Here is an 18110-nt window from a genome sequence, read left to right as displayed (position 1 = left end):
TGGACCGGTCATTTTAATACTCTAAGCGTTGCCAATCTATCGCTGAAAGCTAATTGCTTTGACACGTATAATTTAATGAATTGGCGCGCTATTTTTTTTTAATACGATACGGTGAAACACTTTTGACACGTTTAATATTAGTTTTGAAGACTTTTTTTTTAATCCCTAGAAATTTTGCAAATAAGACCCATATGAAGAAGAATAAGAAGGCGAAATAGAGAAAATATCGAGCGTCCAAGAACCTTGAGGGCGTGAAAATCCCCAACTTAACCCAAACTCTCAAAACTCTTTTGACACTTGACAGCCCCCAGATTCAACTCCTTTTCACGAGACTCTATAATGCATCAGTAGCATGATCGCAATGGCGAATGGACCGGTCGTCTCAATGCTCTGCTGAACGTCGCCGATCCGTCGCTCGAAACTAAATGCTTCACCCACTCCCAATAACTCCTCCCCAAGAACCGACCCTGCAGCGCTCGCATCCGAGCCCTTCCTCACTGCCCTCTGCACCACGGCCCTCGCACGATCTCTTCAACCATCACCGCACCTTCGAGCTCAACTACAGAAACGTCTGCGACCTCCTCCTCTCCGTAACCCGCTCGAGATCGCTCCCGAAGGGCCTCCAACTCCACGCCCACATCGTCAAATCAGGCATCCAGACCATCCCTCTCGTGTCGCACCACCTCATCAACTTCTACTCCAAATCCCAGCTGCCCTTCTGTTCCCGCCAAGTATTCGATGAGGCCCCGAGGAAATCGGCCACGACTTGGAGCTCGATCATTTCGGCATTTGCCCAGAACGAGTTTCCGTGGCAGGCCGTTGAGTACTTTCGTCGAATGGTTGGTAGGTGCGTTTTGCCTGATGATCACATATTCCCGAGTGCCACCAAGGCATGTGCGATTCTGGGCCGGTGCGACGTCGGGAGGTCCGTGCATTCTTTGGCGGTTAAGACAGGGTTTGATGGCGACGTGTTTGTGGGGAGCTCGCTGGTCGATATGTACGCCAAGTGTGGTGAAGTGAGGGACGCGCGGCAGATGTTTGATAAAATGCCCGAGCGGAATGTGGTGTCTTGGAGCGGGATGATTTATGGGTATGCTCAAATGGGAGAGGATGAAGAAGCTTTGGTTTTGTTTAAGCAAGCTCTGCTGGGGGATTTGGACGTTAATGATTTTACTTTCTCGAGTGTTCTTCGTGTATGCAGTAATTCTACACTGCTTGAATTGGGGAAGCAGATTCATGGCCTATGTTTCAAGACCAACTTTGATTCGTCGAGCTTTGTTGGCAGTTCTCTAATCTCATTATATTCTAAATGTGGAGTCATTGAAGGAGCTTATCAAGTTTTCGGCGAGATACCTGTGAAGAACCTTGGCATGTGGAATGCGATGATGATTGCCTGCGCTCAGCATGCGCACACGGAGAAGGCATTCGAGCTGTTTAAGCAGATGGAGAGTTGTGGGATGAAGCCGAATTTCATTACTTTTCTGAGCATCCTCTATGCTTGCAGTCATGCGGGGCTTGTTGGAGAAGGTGAATACTATTTTGAGCTAATGAAGAAGTATGGCATTGAACCGGGGGATCAACATTATAGTTCAATGGTGGATTTGCTTGGCCGAGCTGGAAAACTGGACGACGCTCTGTCTCTAGTCGACAAGATGCCTATTCAGCCTACGCAATCTGTGTGGGGTGCTTTCTTGACAGGTTGTCGTATTCATAATAAAACCGAACTTGCAGCCTTGGCTGCTGATAGGGTCTTGGAACTCGGCTCCGTGAGCTCAGGCCTGCAAGTGCTGTTGTCCAATGCTTATGCTGCTGCTGGAAGATACGATGAAGCAGCCAAAGCTAGAAAAATGCTCAGAGACAGAGGGGTGAAGAAGGAAACGGGTTTAAGTTGGGTTGAGGAAGGCAACAGAGTCCACACATTCACTTCCGGGGACCGATCTCACGCGAAAGCCAAAGAGATCTATCAGAAACTGGACGAGCTGGGGGAGGAAATGGAGAGGGCCGGTTACATTGCGGACACGAGCTTCGTGTTGCAAGAGGTGGATCGAGAAGAGAAGAACCGGACGATCCGGTACCACAGCGAGAGGCTCGCCATCGCCTTCTGTCTGATCACTTTCCCATCGGATAGGCCGATAAGAGTCATGAAAAACTTGAGGGTGTGCGGGGATTGCCACTCGGCGATCAAGCTCATGTCGAAGTGCACGGGAAGAGCGATCATAGTGCGGGACAATAACCGGTTCCATCGGTTCGAGGATGGCAAATGCTCGTGCGGCGACTACTGGTGATTTAGGCTGTAACGATTAAGTTACAAAAAAAGAAGAAAAGAAAGAAAAGGGCATACTTTTTTTTTTGGTAGCCATCATCTTAGACACAAATTTCCCAATGAAATCTACTGTTTTCTTCTGTATAGTTTTGATTTTTCGGGTGACATGAGCAGGAGGGATGGCGGGTTTGGTCGGGATTTGTTAGTTGAGCGGGTAGACTTTCGATTCTGACCAGGTGGAAGCTTCGTTAAAAGGGTAGATGCTGTCGGATCAATGCTTGGACCGGTCGGTATAGGACCGGTGTTTGTTGTCACTTGTCCTCCTTGTACTGTCCGGTCATTGCAATTTCTGGTCCGCGTGACAGCAGCGAAAGATCTTTGGGTCAATTTTTTTTTTTGGTCGAAATCTTCGGGTCCATTCAATTGAAGTAAAATGCGTCTTATTTTTAACAAAAAAAGGTAAGAAGAAAGAGACATCCGAATTATAAATGCTTTCGAATTGCTGATGAATATCATTTCACCTACGGTAATATTTCGTTAAACCTTTAAGGTTCCTCTTACATTACACATATCGAGGGATCCCTTGCTCGCGAGGTGAGCAACCAAATCGTGTTCGTTTACATTTTTAGTGTGTTCTTTTTTAGAATTAAATAGAATGATAATTAAGCCGGGTAAAAATATCGAGTTCAGTTTCAACGATCTCCATTAGTCCTTACACGACCGTATTCAAACAAAAAAAAAGATGAAATCTGTTTTTTTTTTGTGTGTCTTTTATGCATCGGAACTCAATAAATCCAATTTTAGTTTGAGTGACGGAAAAGGAAAAAAGGCGGAAAATACTTTAAGTCTTTTTTTTTGGCAATTTATTTAAATTAATTCATAGATTGCCTCCCGGTAAATCTCACTAAATAGTAAATGCTCGTGTTTAATATGTGCATTTAAAGCGCCTAATCAATCATTTGTTTTTACTTTAAAAAAAGGAATATATATATATAAATATCCAAAAAAGAGAGAAAAGCCAAAAAAAAAAGAAAAGGCTCCTTCCTTTCTCGCTGCGAAGATTGTGCCCATCTTCGTCTACGGTCGGCCAGACCGACTTCCCCGAATCTCTCCGGCGTCCTTCGCCATCTCTATGCGGCGATCTTCTTCCGGTAGCTCCGGCGAGAAGCGCGCTTTCCGGGAGGATTCGGCCGGCGAGCTCGATCGCACCGCGCAAGCCCCGGCCTCTGGATGAAATCCGAGGGTCCCCGCCGATCGCGATGGTGGATTTCTGCTGCCCCCTCCGGGGCGCGTGCGACCGAGCGTGCGAGCGGTGCTATCGCTGGTTCCCCTGCCTCGCCGATCCCGGTATTAGCCGATCCCTGCCTCGCGATGCTTGCATTTGCTTTGGCGAGCTTGAACACGACGTCGGCTTTCGGTTTTTTCTTCGTGTGTTATGTGCGGAAGTAGTTGTTCTGATTTCTCGCGGAAACCCGCGGGGAAGTGAGTCCGTGTATTCTTAGTATCCTTTCTTGCTGAAACTGACTCTGGCGAGGTGATGACATTTTTCAGCTCAAAGGTCGTCGTTGTTGTTGAAAGTGGCGCTGGTGGTGCTGCATCTTGTCTACGCGGGCGTTCTCTTTCTGTTTGATGGGGATTTGATAGAGAAAGCGCAGGAGGAGCCCTGGTACGTCAATTTTGCTCTTGGATTAGCTAAGGAACTAGCTTTGGTCGTTGCAGTGTTGTGGTGGAAGCTGTAGAACGTATTGGTTAATTTTGGTCGCAGATAAAATCATCGAGGTTTTCCCCCTGTGTCAGCTGGGTTCTTTGGGATTTTCAATTGACGACCTTTTTATGCCAATGTCTATATATACAACTTAGGTGTAAACCCTTTTGAGTATCTAGCGGACGGGATTGCATATCTAGCTTCAATGAAATAACTAAGAAAGGACGCTGAAGCTTATTACTAGTGTTATGCACCACTATCGAGTATCTAGGGAAAAATTGAATTGAAAAGGAAAATCTTCTTTTCTTGAGGGTCAGTATGCACTTCACCGTGATGGGCTATATAGAGCACGGAATTCAGTTACCTGATCATCTTTGATAGTGGGGTTAGTCGATTTCATATGGCTTATGGAAGCTTTTTAGTAGTTTTGTAACCTTTTCTTCTCACCTTATCTTATATGCTCATGTGTTCTCCAGGTACATTGCTTTATATCTACTGCTCTTTGTGGCAACTTTGATTCAGTACTTCGTGACAGCTTGTTCTTCTCCTGGGTAATCAACTAATGCAATAGTGACTATCCAGTTTTCTTCTGATAGATATGCTTGATTCTTTCAATATTTTTATGCTTCTAGATATGTCCTTGATGTGATGAGAGCTGTCAATGAAGCAAATGCCATGTTCACGAATCGCTTCAAAGTGAGTATTAATCCATTGTTTCTTTCCTTGATGATCACAATTGTGACTTCATGTTTAATATTTTTTCCTTTGTACTTTCACGTAAATGTTTAAGCAAAGACAAACTGCTTCCAGCAAAAATGGGGCCTTTGTAGTTTCATCGGATGGTAATCAGTCAGCGAGAAATTTGTTAGGAAGTAATTCCACATCTTGGTCAAAGATGGTGATGGACTTGTATACTCCCGGAACGTCTATAAGGTAGGGTATCATCAATTGCAGCTTCTTCGATTCTTTTGATAAAAGTGTAATCATCCACAAGATCCTCATTTCTGTGTTTCAAATTGGTATCCATTCTGTTATCTATTGGTTATTTCAATCCTTGTATGCATGTGGTAGTCTCTTAGTTTTTACTTTTTGTCTCTGGGAATAAGTTTTATCCACATTCATACTTTAGCATTGCCGTTTCTTACTCTGTATAACCACTGTAGCTGGGGCATTAAAGATTAAGAGAAGAAATGATTGAGTTGTAGGAGGCCCTTATCATCCCTATTCCCTCCAAGTTATAGCAAGTTGTATATCTGTTTAACTTGATATCAGATATAAGTGGACTCTATTCTTTCATTGGTTGCTTGAGTTACAACAGTTGCATATAAAGTAATCAATGTTTCCTGTCTGTCCAGTCATTAGATACTTGACCAAATTTGCTTTAAAAGATAACAAGGGAAAATTTTCTTGCCACATTAGTGGAGAGATTTATCAAATGATATCTTCAGTATTGTGTTGCATTTCATGGGTGTATGTGCAGAAAAAAAATAAACTTCAATGCTGGTAATTTTTTTGGCAAGAACAAGCTTAACTCATCATTTCTTTGTCTTGCAGAACTTTTACTTGTTCCTACTGTAATGTTGAGCAGGTTAGTGATTTGTCAAAAGCTTATCTTTCCAGATGCATGAGATTTAAAGAATGTTGAGTATGTTAGTGAAACTAAAGGACTTTTCTGTACTCTGGATGCTTTTTGTCAGCATACACCTTCTGGAGAGGATATAGATTTTTTTTACTGATGTTGAGTTCATTGAACTTCCAATAACTATGAGCATCACATGCATACCATTTCTGCTTTAAAGTAATAGCACATACGAACAGATGTACTTGTATGTTGTCATGCCGCATGCAAGTCAACCTAGTAATGCCATAGTTTGTTAGATGGGATAATTATGCAAATGAATGGTAAATCTTTGCTAATTCACCTTTTTTGCAAGGCTGATCCCCTGATTATTCTATTTGGATGTGCTGTACTTTATGTTAAACCCTAAGATACTGGGTGGAATGAGAATAACAATGCTTTTGCCTAATAAACTTTGAGAAAGCTTTCTTTTCAACTTTGCTTTTCCATATACTTCTATGAGATGAGAACCACCTTATGGGAAAGTCCAGACCATACTTACCTCATGTCCTTTAGAATACTTCATTTAGGGCGTGTTTGTATGGCTACTATTATTTGGGTTTAACTGTGGCTCATGACTTTTGATTGTGCACTACTACATTTTGTACTTGATGTAACTAAATTTTTGTTCTATATCAATTCTGGTTGAAAGCCAAAACCTCTACCTAAAACCTTTTGGTTTTTGATTTCTTTTTGGGTGGGGGGCGGGATCATGTAATGATGCAGAAATTATTTTGGGAGGAAACTAAGTGGTGGAGCTGAAATGATGGTTGTCTCCTTTTATTGACATTATTGGTTGATGAAGTAATACTAGTTCCACCTGTTGTTGTCAATTAATGTTTTTGCAGCCACCACGAACAAAGCATTGTCATGATTGCGATAGGTGTGTTCTTCAGTTTGATCACCATTGTGTCTGGCTAGGAACCTGCATCGGGCAGGGAAATCATTGTCGATTTTGGTAAGTTAAAATTCCATCTACCTTGTGAGTGATGTGCAGTGTATATCTTCCTGCTTTATGAGATATGTGCTTTAACATAGCATACCCATATAGGTTTGGACGGTCATTCTTTCGATACTACTAAATATGGATTCTCCTCTTTGAATGCAAAGATCACATGTTTTGGCTTGTGTCAGTTTTGAATGTTTAATTTAAATGGAATAATTGTTTGCGATTATGTTTATATGACTGATAGTCTCTTCTAGCTATTTGCTCAAGTATTCTGTGTGTTTTATCATGGAGAAAATGCAGTTCAAAACTTTTGTTTCCAGTTCTATGTCCGAATGTTTTTTCCATGGCCTTGTCTCTTTATAAATCACGTAAAGTATGAACTAAGAAAAGAGTAGATACTGGGTTGGAGGACATGTCTCCAGCAAACTTTAACGTCTCAAAAGATGTTTTAATTATGAACAAATGGTTTCCAAAATGTTTATTAGGGAATGAAAATGACTATCCTAGTTACTTTATAATATATTGCCACTATTTGTCTGATTTGTCCCTCATACTTATGCTATCAAGAGATCTGATCTATTTGGTTGACCATGCATCCCCCACATTTGCATGTAGCAGTATTTCTTGATATAATTTCCTGTTAATTAATGGCACTTCTACTATGTTGTTAAAATTTCTTATATCAGGTGGTATATCTGTGAAGAGACTGCATTATGCCTTTGGACTGGGATCTTGTACATTACATACTTGACAGCTGACATATCAAGGGCTTGGTAAGTTATATCAGATTGTTCATTCTGTCAAGGAAGTTGCAGTAGATATTAGCTAGGTGAAAATATATTTTGATCCCTTCGAATAATGCTTTTCTCAGAAAAGAAGTGATGTTTAGTTTGTTTATAGAAATCAAAATGCTTCTCATGATGCTATTTCGATTGCAATTTCATCCATTCTTATTTTGGGAACTCAGCTAATTTCTAACTTTGATGTTATTGTCAGGTGGAAGGATGCATTCATGATATTGCTGTTGATTTTTCTATCAATTTCCTTGATTTTCTTGTTCCTTCTGCTGCTCTTCCATAGGTATGACTTGTCATTTATCTCAACATTGCCAGAATTTTTTCTACTGTGATCTTATACATTTCCCAGAATGGGCTGTCTGCTTTTTCGTGCATTCAATCGTGTGAGGTCATACATGCTACATTCCTAATGTCACTGCTCTACTTGGTTGTTTGGGTCATCGCTGCCTTCTGTATGTGCTTATTGGGTTTTAACTCGGCTGCCTTCTGTGTGTGCTAATTGGGTCTTCACTTTGACCATATTCAATAATTCAGTTAACCTTCTTTGAGCATGTGTCCAGCTTTTGGATCGTCATTTGACACTTTCAGTCTGTTTGGCTATTTGTCTGTTTTAATTGGAATTTTAGCGCTCTCTCTGGTGTCGAGTGCTACATCTAAGTTCCAGTGTGAAAGGCAAAGAGGGCTGCCTTTTTTCTGCTATCTTGCCTAGCAGGCCACTTATCTCCCATATGAGATTGCTCTTCCCAACAGCAGAAATTGAACACCTGCTCCCCTGAACTCTATTTACTCTACAAAAGAGCACAAATATATAGCGACAAAAAATTCCTAGAAGAGGACATCCTAGAGGAAGGGATTTTCAGTTTTTATCTTGTAGCTTACTCGGTGAGTCTAGGTAGACCCAGGCTCCAATACACAACAGTTTGGTTGGCTTTGGTCTGGGCTGAAGTGCTAATCTTCAGTATGGGGAAATTAGTGAATATAGCTGGACTGTAAGAAAATTGTCACAATGTCATTGCTTTGAGTTTCTTTAGATATGACTGTCTGGGTTATGTGATTTTAACAGGTTTTGATCTTAATGTTTATGCTCTTTCATATGTTAAAGCATTGATTAGAGATTGCCACTCTTATATCATTTTCTCTGCAGCTACCTTGTTCTAACGAATCAGACCACCTATGAGCTCGTAAGGCGCCGACGTATACCATATCTTAGGTAGGTACACTAGAATGTATTGCCGTTGCATCTGTTATCTGCATGTACATAGATTTACCTTTAAATAAAAAATCAGAAGCACTAGAACAACTATTTGGACACGATAGAGGATTTTCTGTGGTTTCTTTGGGGGAAGGGGTGGACATCTACTGTATGATGCTGCTGCTGCTGCTGCTGCTGCAGCTTTGTTCTTTAACGCACAGTCATTCCGAAGATAACCTGTAAGTGAAATGGCAGTTCAAGCCTGCTTCAAGGGCATGACTGCACCTTCCCTAAGAGTTTTCAATCGGACATTTGTTATAGGTCTACAGCAAGACCAACTTATGATTGATAAGATGCAAAACGTACTCATAATCATATAATATAGCATGATCCTTTCTTTTGACTCGCTATCCATGAGAATGGGCTTGGTTGAACACGCAAGTCCAAATACTGAATACTACATTTGACCCAAGCTTAGCTAGATAGGTAGAGGAGAGTTTCTTCATGTCAATGTTCTAGCCATTTCTTCTTTGGCCACCAATATACCAGCTTCTTTATGCAATTCTCATGCAATCTGCAGGGGTATTCCTGAAAGAGTTTATCCTTTCAGCAAAGGTGCTTGCCGAAATTTGTACCACTTTTGTTGCGCCAGAAGCAGTATATATGATCTAGAACAGCTGCCCACAGCACAGGAACTGGAAGAGAAGTCAAAACCATTTACCTGTTTGGATGCTTTTACCTGTCGCTGCTGCTGCTGAAATTAGAGATTTTATCGCTGTTTTCTCAATTTTTTGCCCTTAAGGTATATAATGAGTTTTTCTCAGGATATATTGGCATTAATTTTATTTGTCATGAGATGCAACGGCATAGAAATGGGAGTTTCATTTGTTTCTCGAGTTTTGCTTGTCAAGATCAAATTCTGTCAGATTTTAGGCCTTGTTATTCTGGTGGAAGTATCAAGAATTATTTATCAATTTACCCAGATTTTGAAGCTTAATTCCGAACTTATTATATTCTTGATTGTTTGTGATTTTGGTCGACTGCTTTATCTCATCCAAACCGAATGTTGGAATGAGCAATTTTTTTAACTTGCCTTAATTTCCTTTGGTATACTGCTTGGACGAATGTTGAAACCAGAATCCTTTACCATGAATGTGATCCCTTTATGTACCATGCATCTGATCGCCTTATTTCTTTTTTCGTTGGAAAAGTGCCTTGATTTCATTGATAAATTGAGAGTATACAACAAGAGGGTTCAAAATCATTACATAACAAAGACCAAAGAGGATGGGAGGATCGGAAATCCAATTCGGGCTTAGAGAATCATTTCAGTAGGCCTTCGCAACCCAGTCTGTGGGCTGATTAGCTTCCCTGAAACAAAAGGCTAGAGACACTCCCCGAATTTGGGCCATAATCTGCTGACAATCCTCAATGATGAACCGGACTGGGCTTTCTACTTATGTGATCGCCTTATTTCAATTGGTGAAATTTATGCAGTAGGAGTTTCTTGTACCAATACGTGAGCTGAAGAAGGTAAATGGAGCATGCAAGGCAGATCTTTATCTCCTCTTACTGTCATTGTTGAGAAGGCGGGAGGGTTATCATTTTGTTGCTTCTCGAAGAATGGGTAAAAAAACTTTTCGCGATCAATTTTGTTGAGCTTCTCAAGAATGCGATCTCCACGGAATCGCTGTTGACTGGTTCGGGTGGAGATTCTGTGTAGCTGCTAATTGCCATTTGCGCTGTACTTGAAGTCCTACGAAGCGTTTGTACTTTGCACTCGGCTTTTGGTCCGCTGCAAGGTTGGCTTCAGGGTCTGCCTACATCGTTATGAACAGACCCGTTTTAACTCGCAACTTGCTTTGCATGGACTTCCCTCAAGTGTTGGCCAAGAATTCGTTCTGTAGATCTTTATCAATTCATTGGCTTCAATTTAATCTAGTAACTCAACCAGAAAAACGAGGAGGAGAATCCTCGTGATAGAAGTAGCCTTTGCGTGACACCTCCCTTCCCATATGATCTAAAGTTTGTATTCCTAGGATTTTCATGTGCTATTTGTGAATGCTCGTAGAGGTGGATTGTCGGTCCGCTAAAGCGCCTGCGCGAGAGCTACAATCATTAGCCGGCAAGCATGCTTGCCGACGCAACAGTGTTTGCTGTTTATTAGATCGTCCCGGCTCAAATAGTTTGCCAACATCACATTTTCCATTCCTGTCCTCACTAGGTGAAATTTGACTTTAAAGCGTTATGGGTCTCTAGTTTCCTGGTAAGTTCGCGGTACGCACAGAGATTGTGATTCTAGTTGCCCATGCTGAACAACTTCGGCAAGTTTCATTGAGATAATAGAAAGGTCAATATCCTTTATTTAGTTCCTCATGTGTGGATAAAAACCTAGCAGTCGCAGCTTGATACGCAGGACTAGTACATCTCAGCTTATTGATCACCACTACGTGAGCAAAGACTCGAACTAGTAATAGAACTAGGCAAACGGCCTTTTGTTGTAGCAGTCCAGATTGTTGCCGTATCCCACCTTCAGCAAGTCGCAGTATCTCTTGTAGAACCCGATCCAGTCGTCCACCTGTGGGTTCAAGCCCTTCCTGCACTCGATCCAGCCGTTGATGATGCTGGTGATGAGCCCGTAGCCTGGGACCCACCCTGCTGCGCTGTCCGCGACGGACGGCTGCCACTGGCCGGTGACCACGGCATGGTACGAGGGCTTCGGCGACTGCGGCGTCATCCAGAACCAGAGGGCCGTCTTGAACGAGATGACCGGGTCAGTCGCGACCGCGTCCGGGTTGCTCAGGAGGTCGTAGTTGATGGCTTTCCCCGCCCGGCCGTAGTTGTAGTTGCTGGGAAAATCGTGATCAACCAAACATATCAATATCCGAGCAAACCAATCTTTCCTAAATCCGAACCTATACCGACCAGATTCACGCCCATATAGTAATATAGCACTAGCAAAAATCATAAGTAGACTCGGTTTAGGTAAATACCGTGACGATGAAATTAGAGATTGCTATACACAATGAAATCGAAAGGTTGATTTTATTTAACTTACTAAGATATTTGGATAGGACCACGTCCATAGTATTTCTTGCCAGGAGCACAAGGCCACTTTTGGTTGGGAACGCAGTAGTCTCCGGGATTGCCTTGCTCTTGCAAGAAGCAATATCCCCATGCATATGGACCGTCCGGTGCACTTGCCCATCCACCTATAAAATACTTGGTAAAAAATATGTTGGAACCATGCATTATAGAATGGAAAACCCTATCTGTTTTTGCCAACGAAATAGTCTTCAATAACGCAAGGCAACGACCAAGTAATGACTCGAAACTAAAGTCATTAAACCTGTGGTTTTGTGCGATGTCTGAGCCAAAAATGCCGCAATCTCTCGCTTCCTCGTGTCCGTGTCGCCCGTCGTCCCGAACCCGCCGAACGACTTTGCGGCCGTGATGAACGCGTCGTAGGTGTAGAACCCTTTGCCGGGGCAATTCCCGTCGTTCCGATGCTTCAGCATCTCGTTGAACAGGTCCTGACTGATCAAGCTGCCGATGTCCCTGCCGCTGCCGGAGGGAGTCGGCGTCAGTGTGGAAGGCAGCGAGGCATTAGGATTACACTGGCTCTGGCAGTCGTCTCCGCAGTATTCTTCGGTGCTGCCGCAGTAGCCGTACTTGCTGCAGCACAGCTCGTCGGGGCACAAGACCCCTCCGGCTTGGCTCCCGCACTGCTGGGCGGTGGCTACGAGCGCCGAGGCCAGGAGGAGCAACGGTATTAACGACCCAAACCTCATTTTCTGCGAAATCACGTGTTGTGTTTAAGGTAGTTTTGTGTTTGTGGATGGAGTCCGAGGTTTGTGTTGGTGGGTATTTTATAGGAAGAGAAGAATTTTATTTTATTTTTTTCTTCCCCTGGCCAGTCTAGCGACCAGCGACCGGCCATGAGAAGAAGAAAAGGAAAAAAAAATAAAAAAAATTCGAAAAAAAAATTTAAAAATTGCCACATCAGCGCCGGCCGGCCAAAATTGGCTGAATGGACTGAATTGACAGAAAAAAAAGGTTTAGGACTGAATTGGCATAATTACAATAGGTTTAGGACTGTTTTGGTAATTTTCCCGCTTTGCAATATAAACTCTTATTTGACTGGGTTACTAACGTTTCAAAATTATTGACTTTCCTCATCTTTGATAGATAGAAATTCTTATATCTTTTATCAATTTTTGTTTACCTTCTTACCAGCGCCCTAAATATGCGATTAATTACATGAGGTTACCAATATTTATTATGTCCGAGCCTTTTAAAATACTCGCTTTGATCCTCTCGAGATCAACGTATAGCCTTCTCATCCCATTGAAACCGGATAATTATCAAGATGCATGGAAGCTCCCTGATGTTGCCGCAAGAAAGTTTGCCTTTATTGAGACCCGAATCCATGACTTCACACTTCACACAGCGTCGTTAGTCTAGTGGGTGAGCGCCATATACCATGTTTCTATACCAAGCAAAACATGTATCATTATCATCATCATTAAGATGTGCATGTGTTCGCCAACTAAAAGTCTTTCACCTCAGAAGACATCGGTCCTAGGTTAAAGCTCGTTGCCTGCACTGCAAAATCAAATACGATTAGGCACATGTGAAAGGATGAAATCAATACAATTAAATTGCAGAAAAAAGCTAGTCATAAATGCATGATGTTCATGCAAATGTATGTACGTAAATCAAAAGTCATGTGGAGCATTTGCATATTGAAAAGGCAACAAGGTACCTAGTCATGTGTCCCCAAATTAATCAACCATTCAACACCACTTAACACCACGAGAAGGACGAAATAGGAGCGTCCTTTGTTACGATTGTTGAAGATTTTGCTTTTGTGAGAGTGTGAAAAAGGGCGTAGGCGTGTCAAAAAATTCAAAAGAATAATGGGACCTAAGATGAAAACTACCGAAAATAATAAAAAAATTCAAAAGAAAATATCTTCCATTAACATATATCTAGGTGATCAACTACTATTTAAAAATGTCAGGTTAGATATTATCTAAATAAAAAATATATAGTTATGGTCAATTAGTTTTGTTAATAAGTATTGAAATTATGTTATCTTTACATTTAGAGGTACAGAAAAAGTCTAAAAGGTAAAACGTATGAGAAATATAATTATTTTATGAGAGCAGGTCAAAATTGCCCATAAAAAAACACATTGAACTTCAGGTGGGAAAAGACTTTGATCAGACTTTCGTAATAAGTTTTAGGACTTTCAGTGCACTTATCCTATTAATTCTAATATATAAATGACAAAACCTATCCAAAAAAAATTTGTACATCTTGAAATGAGAAAGGTCCGTTAGATACTAGTGATCATGCATTTAATCCACACACTAAGTTATATTATGTAACTACTACACACGGATTTCTAGAATAAAAAATTGATAAATTTTTCTAAATTACTATGATATGTTGGCACCACCAAAAACCCCAAACTATACTCATTATGACGCGTTTATTTTGAACTTTTTTTTTGTGACATCAGAAAACCTAGACTATGGTCAGTGTGACACTTTTAACCTAAACTTTTTCTTGTGACATAAAAACCCCCCAAATTTTTATCTGTACGACACATTTACCCTTCATCAAGGTTTCGTCAGACGATTTTTCAGCTAAAACATCATTTTTATTCCATTTAAGTCATGTAAGTGCCATGTCGCCAACATTTGCTTTCTGGAGTCTATCTTGACCGATTGTTAACGGTGTTTTATACGGAACCTTGATAAATCGTAAATGTGTCACACGGGTATAAGTTTGGGATTTTTAGTATCACTGGAAAAAAGTTTAGGCAAAATATGTTACCGTGGACATAATTTTATTCGTCAAGCTCTATAAGAAATCAGACAGAACCTATGGAATCAATAGACTTCTCTCGAGATTCACGAAATTATGGCAAACCGAACCTGAAGACAGATATCGCACTCATCAAGCAGTAAAGGACTCTGCTTTCAGAAGTCATGAGGCCATTGCTCAAATAATGTGGTTTGTCTGACTGATGAATAGATAGATATCAATCAATAGATTTCTCTCGAGATTCACGAAATTATGGCGAACCTAAAGGTAGATACTGTACCCAGCAATTAGTAAAGGACTCTGCTTTTAGAAGTGACGAGGCCACTGCTCAAATAACGTGATAAGTCCGACCGATGAATTATTAAAGTTGTTTTTCCGTGGCCGCTGCTCATTGAACTATTGCCCACTGTATGCCCGAGGCCGAATTGACCATGGCCATCTTTTCAGAGTTTGCACTGTTACGTTTCTTGAAGATTTTGCTTTTGTGAGGGAGTGAAAAAGGGCGTAGGCGTGTCAAAAAATTCAAAAGAATAATGGGACCTAAGATGAAAACTACCGAAAGTAATAAAAAAATTCAAAAGAAAATATCTTCCATTAACATATATCTAGGTGATCAACTACTATTTAAAAATGTCAGGGTAGATATTATCTAAATAAAAAATAGTTATGGTCAATTAGTTTTGTTAATAAGCATTGAAATTATGTTATCTTTACATTTAGAGGTACAGAAAAAGTCTAAAAGGTAAAACGTATGAGAAATATATTTATTTTATGAGAGCAGGTCAAAATTGCCCATAAAAAAACACATTGAACTTTAGGTGGGAAAAGACTTTGATCGGACTTTCGTAGCAAGTTTTAGGACTTTCAGTGCACTTATCCCATTGATTCTAATATATACATGACAAAACCTATCCAAAATTTTTTTTGTACATCTTGAAATGAGAAAGGTCCGTTAGATACTAGTGATCATGCATTTAATCCACACACTAAGTTATATTATGTAACTACTACACACGGATTTCTAGTATAAAAAATTGATAAATTTTTTTAAATTACTATGATATGTTGGCACCACCAAAAACCCCAAACTATACTCATTATGACGCGTTTATTTTGAACTTTTTTTTTGTGACATCAGAAAACCTAAACTATGGTCACTGTGACACTTTTAACCTAAACTTTTTCTTGTGACATAAAAACCCCCCAAATTTTTATCTGTACGACACATTTACCCTTCATCAAGGTTTCGTCAGACGATTTTTCAGCCAAAACATCATTTTTATTCCATTTAAGTCATGTAAGTGCCATGTCGCCAACGTTTGCTTTCCGGAGTCTATCTTGACCGATTGTTAACGGTGTTTTATTGACGGAACCTTGATAAAGCGTAAATGTGTCACACGGGTATAAGTTTGGGATTTTTAGTATCACTGGAAAAAAGTTTAGGCTAAATATGTTACCGTGGACATAATTTTATTCGTCAAGCTCTATAAGAAATCAGACAGAACCTATGGAATCAATAGACTTCTCTCGAGATTCACGAAATTATGGCAAACCGAACCTGAAGACAGATATCGCACTCATCAAGCAGTAAAGGACTCTGCTTTCAGAAGTCACGAGGCCATTGCTCAAATAATGTGATTTGTTTGACTGATGAATAGATAGATATCAATCAATAGATTTCTCTCGAGATTCACGAAATTATGGCGAACCTAAAGGCAGATACTGTACCCAGCAATTAGTAAAGGACTCTGCTTTTAGAAGTGACGAGGCCACTGCTCAAATAACGTGATAAGTCCGACCGATGAATTATTAAAGTTGTTTTTCCGTGGCCGCTGCTCATTGAACTATTGCCCACTGTATGCCCGAGGCCAAATTGACCATGGCCATCTTTTCAGAGTTTGCACTGTTACGTTTCTTGAAGATTTTGCTTTTGTGAGGGAGTGAAAAAGGGCGTAGGCGTGTCAAAAAATTCAAAAGAATAATGGGACCTAAGATGAAAACTACCGAAAGTAATAAAAAAATTCAAAAGAAAATATCTTCCATTAACATATATCTAGGTGATCAACTACTATTTAAAAATGTCAGGGTAGATATTATCTAAATAAAAAATAGTTATGGTCAATTAGTTTTGTTAATAAGCATTGAAATTATGTTATCTTTACATTTAGAGGTACAGAAAAAGTCTAAAAGGTAAAACGTATGAGAAATATATTTATTTTATGAGAGCAGGTCAAAATTGCCCATAAAAAAACACATTGAACTTCAGGTGGGAAAAGACTTTGATCGGACTTTCGTAACAAGTTTTAGGACTTTCAGTGCACTTATCCCATTGATTCTAATATATACATGACAAAACCTATCCAAAAAAAAATTTGTACATCTTGAAATGAGAAAGGTCCGTTAGATACTAGTGATCATGCATTTAATCCACACACTAAGTTATATTATGTAATTACTACACACGGATTTCTAGTATAAAAAATTGATAAATTTTTTTAAATTACTATGATATGTTGGCACCACCAAAAACCCCAAACTATACTCATTATGACGCGTTTATTTTGAACTTTTTTTTTGTGACATCAGAAAACCTAAACTATGGTCACTGTGACACTTTTAACCTAAACTTTTTCTTGTGACATAAAAACCCCCCAAATTTTTATCTGTACGACACATTTACCCTTCATCAAGGTTTCGTCAGACGATTTTTCAGCCAAAACATCATTTTTATTCCATTTAAGTCATGTAAGTGCCATGTCGCCAACGTTTGCTTTCCGGAGTCCATCTTGACCGATTGTTAACGGTGTTTTATTGACGGAACCTTGATAAAGCGTAAATGTGTCACACGGGTATAAGTTTGGGATTTTTAGTATCACTGGAAAAAAGTTTAGGCTAAATATGTTACCGTGGACATAATTTTATTCGTCAAGCTCTATAAGAAATCAGACAGAACCTATGGAATCAATAGACTTCTCTCGAGATTCACGAAATTATGGCAAACCGAACCTGAAGACAGATATCGCACTCATCAAGCAGTAAAGGACTCTGCTTTCAGAAGTCACGAGGCCATTGCTCAAATAATGTGGTTTGTCTGACTAATGAATAGATAGATATCAATCAATAGATTTCTCTCGAGATTCACGAAATTATGGCGAACCTAAAGGCAGATACTGTACCCAGCAATTAGTAAAGGACTCTGCTTTTAGAAGTGACGAGGCCACTGCTCAAATATCGTGATATGTCCGACCGATGAATTATTAAAGTTGTTTTTCCGTGGCCGCTGCTCATTGAACTATTGCCCACTGTATGCCCGAGGCCAAATTGACCATGGCCATCTTTTCAGAGTTTGCACTGTTACGTTTCTTGAAGATTTTGCTTTTGTGAGGGAGTGAAAAAGGGCGTAGGCGTGTCAAAAAATTCAAAAGAATAATGGGACCTAAGATGAAAACTACCGAAAATAATAAAAAAAATTCAAAAGAAAATATCTTCCATTAACATATATCTAGGTGATCAACTACTATTTAAAAATGTCAGGGTAGATATTATCTAAATAAAAAATAGTTATGGTCAATTAGTTTTGTTAATAAGCATTGAAATTATGTTATCTTTACATTTAGAGGTACAGAAAAAGTCTAAAAGGTAAAACATATGAGAAATATATTTACTTGATAAAAACACATTGAACTTCAAGCGTGAAAAGAATATTATTGGATCAAAGAAGTTTCATATGATTTATGAGACAATTATTTTG

The 18110-nt window shown here is 40.0% G+C and overlaps 3 protein-coding genes across 5 annotated transcripts in view; 2 read left to right on the top strand and 1 right to left on the bottom strand.

Moving 5' to 3' along the window:
* The first annotated feature begins 169 nt into the window (after positions 1-169).
* Positions 170-2669, top strand: LOC115683696 (putative pentatricopeptide repeat-containing protein At5g52630). The gene has a single exon (XM_030608276.2). It carries the CDS (start codon positions 426-428, stop codon positions 2283-2285), a length of 1860 nt encoding a protein of 619 aa, XP_030464136.2. The 5' UTR covers positions 170-425; the 3' UTR covers positions 2286-2669.
* Positions 2670-3277: 608 nt separating this feature from the next.
* Positions 3278-9528, top strand: LOC115683698 (protein S-acyltransferase 10-like). Its single transcript, XM_030608278.2, has 11 exons — positions 3278-3610; positions 3815-3929; positions 4445-4519; positions 4601-4664; positions 4759-4901; positions 5523-5556; positions 6435-6544; positions 7222-7308; positions 7532-7615; positions 8477-8542; positions 9105-9528. The coding sequence occupies exons 1-11, from the start codon at positions 3523-3525 to the stop codon at positions 9280-9282; spliced, it is 1044 nt and encodes a 347-aa protein (XP_030464138.1). The 5' UTR covers positions 3278-3522; the 3' UTR covers positions 9283-9528.
* Positions 9529-10864: 1336 nt separating this feature from the next.
* The window catches only part of LOC130140585 (basic endochitinase-like), a 48342-nt gene continuing 41096 nt past the window's right edge, over positions 10865-18110 (bottom strand). For 2 of the 3 annotated variants that reach the window (XM_056320260.1, XM_056320259.1), the window contains exons 2-4: positions 11874-12318; positions 11583-11736; positions 10865-11373 (exon numbers count right to left, since the gene is read on the bottom strand). In XM_056320260.1, the coding sequence (XP_056176235.1) occupies positions 11004-11373; positions 11583-11736; positions 11874-12315 (966 nt within the window). In that variant the 5' untranslated portion in view covers positions 12316-12318 and the 3' untranslated portion in view covers positions 10865-11003. Of the gene's footprint in view, positions 11374-11582; positions 11737-11873; positions 12356-18110 lie in introns of those variants that run through there. The other variant, XM_056320261.1, reaches the window with a different exon arrangement.

Source organism: Syzygium oleosum, unplaced genomic scaffold (assembly GCF_021117445.2).
Source record: "Syzygium oleosum isolate NSW1041296 unplaced genomic scaffold, Sole_v2.1 Sole_v2.20, whole genome shotgun sequence".
Taxonomy (NCBI): Eukaryota; Viridiplantae; Streptophyta; class Magnoliopsida; order Myrtales; family Myrtaceae; genus Syzygium; species Syzygium oleosum.
This window is presented reverse-complemented; position numbering and strand designations above follow the sequence as displayed.

What these genes read in the sequence shown, in the direction of transcription:
- LOC115683698 (XM_030608278.2), top strand. Translation starts at nt 3,523, where the DNA reads ATGGTGGATTTCTGCTGCCCCCTCCGGGGCGCGTGCGACCGAGCGTGC. An exon ending in AAAGCGCAGGAGGAGCCCTG is followed by an intron (nt 3,930 to 4,444) that starts GTACGTCAATTT and finishes TGTGTTCTCCAG; the next exon opens with GTACATTGCTTTATATCTAC. An exon ending in TGTTCACGAATCGCTTCAAA is followed by an intron (nt 4,665 to 4,758) that starts GTGAGTATTAAT and finishes TAAATGTTTAAG; the next exon opens with CAAAGACAAACTGCTTCCAG.
- LOC115683696 (XM_030608276.2), top strand. Translation starts at nt 426, where the DNA reads ATGCTTCACCCACTCCCAATAACTCCTCCCCAAGAACCGACCCTGCAG.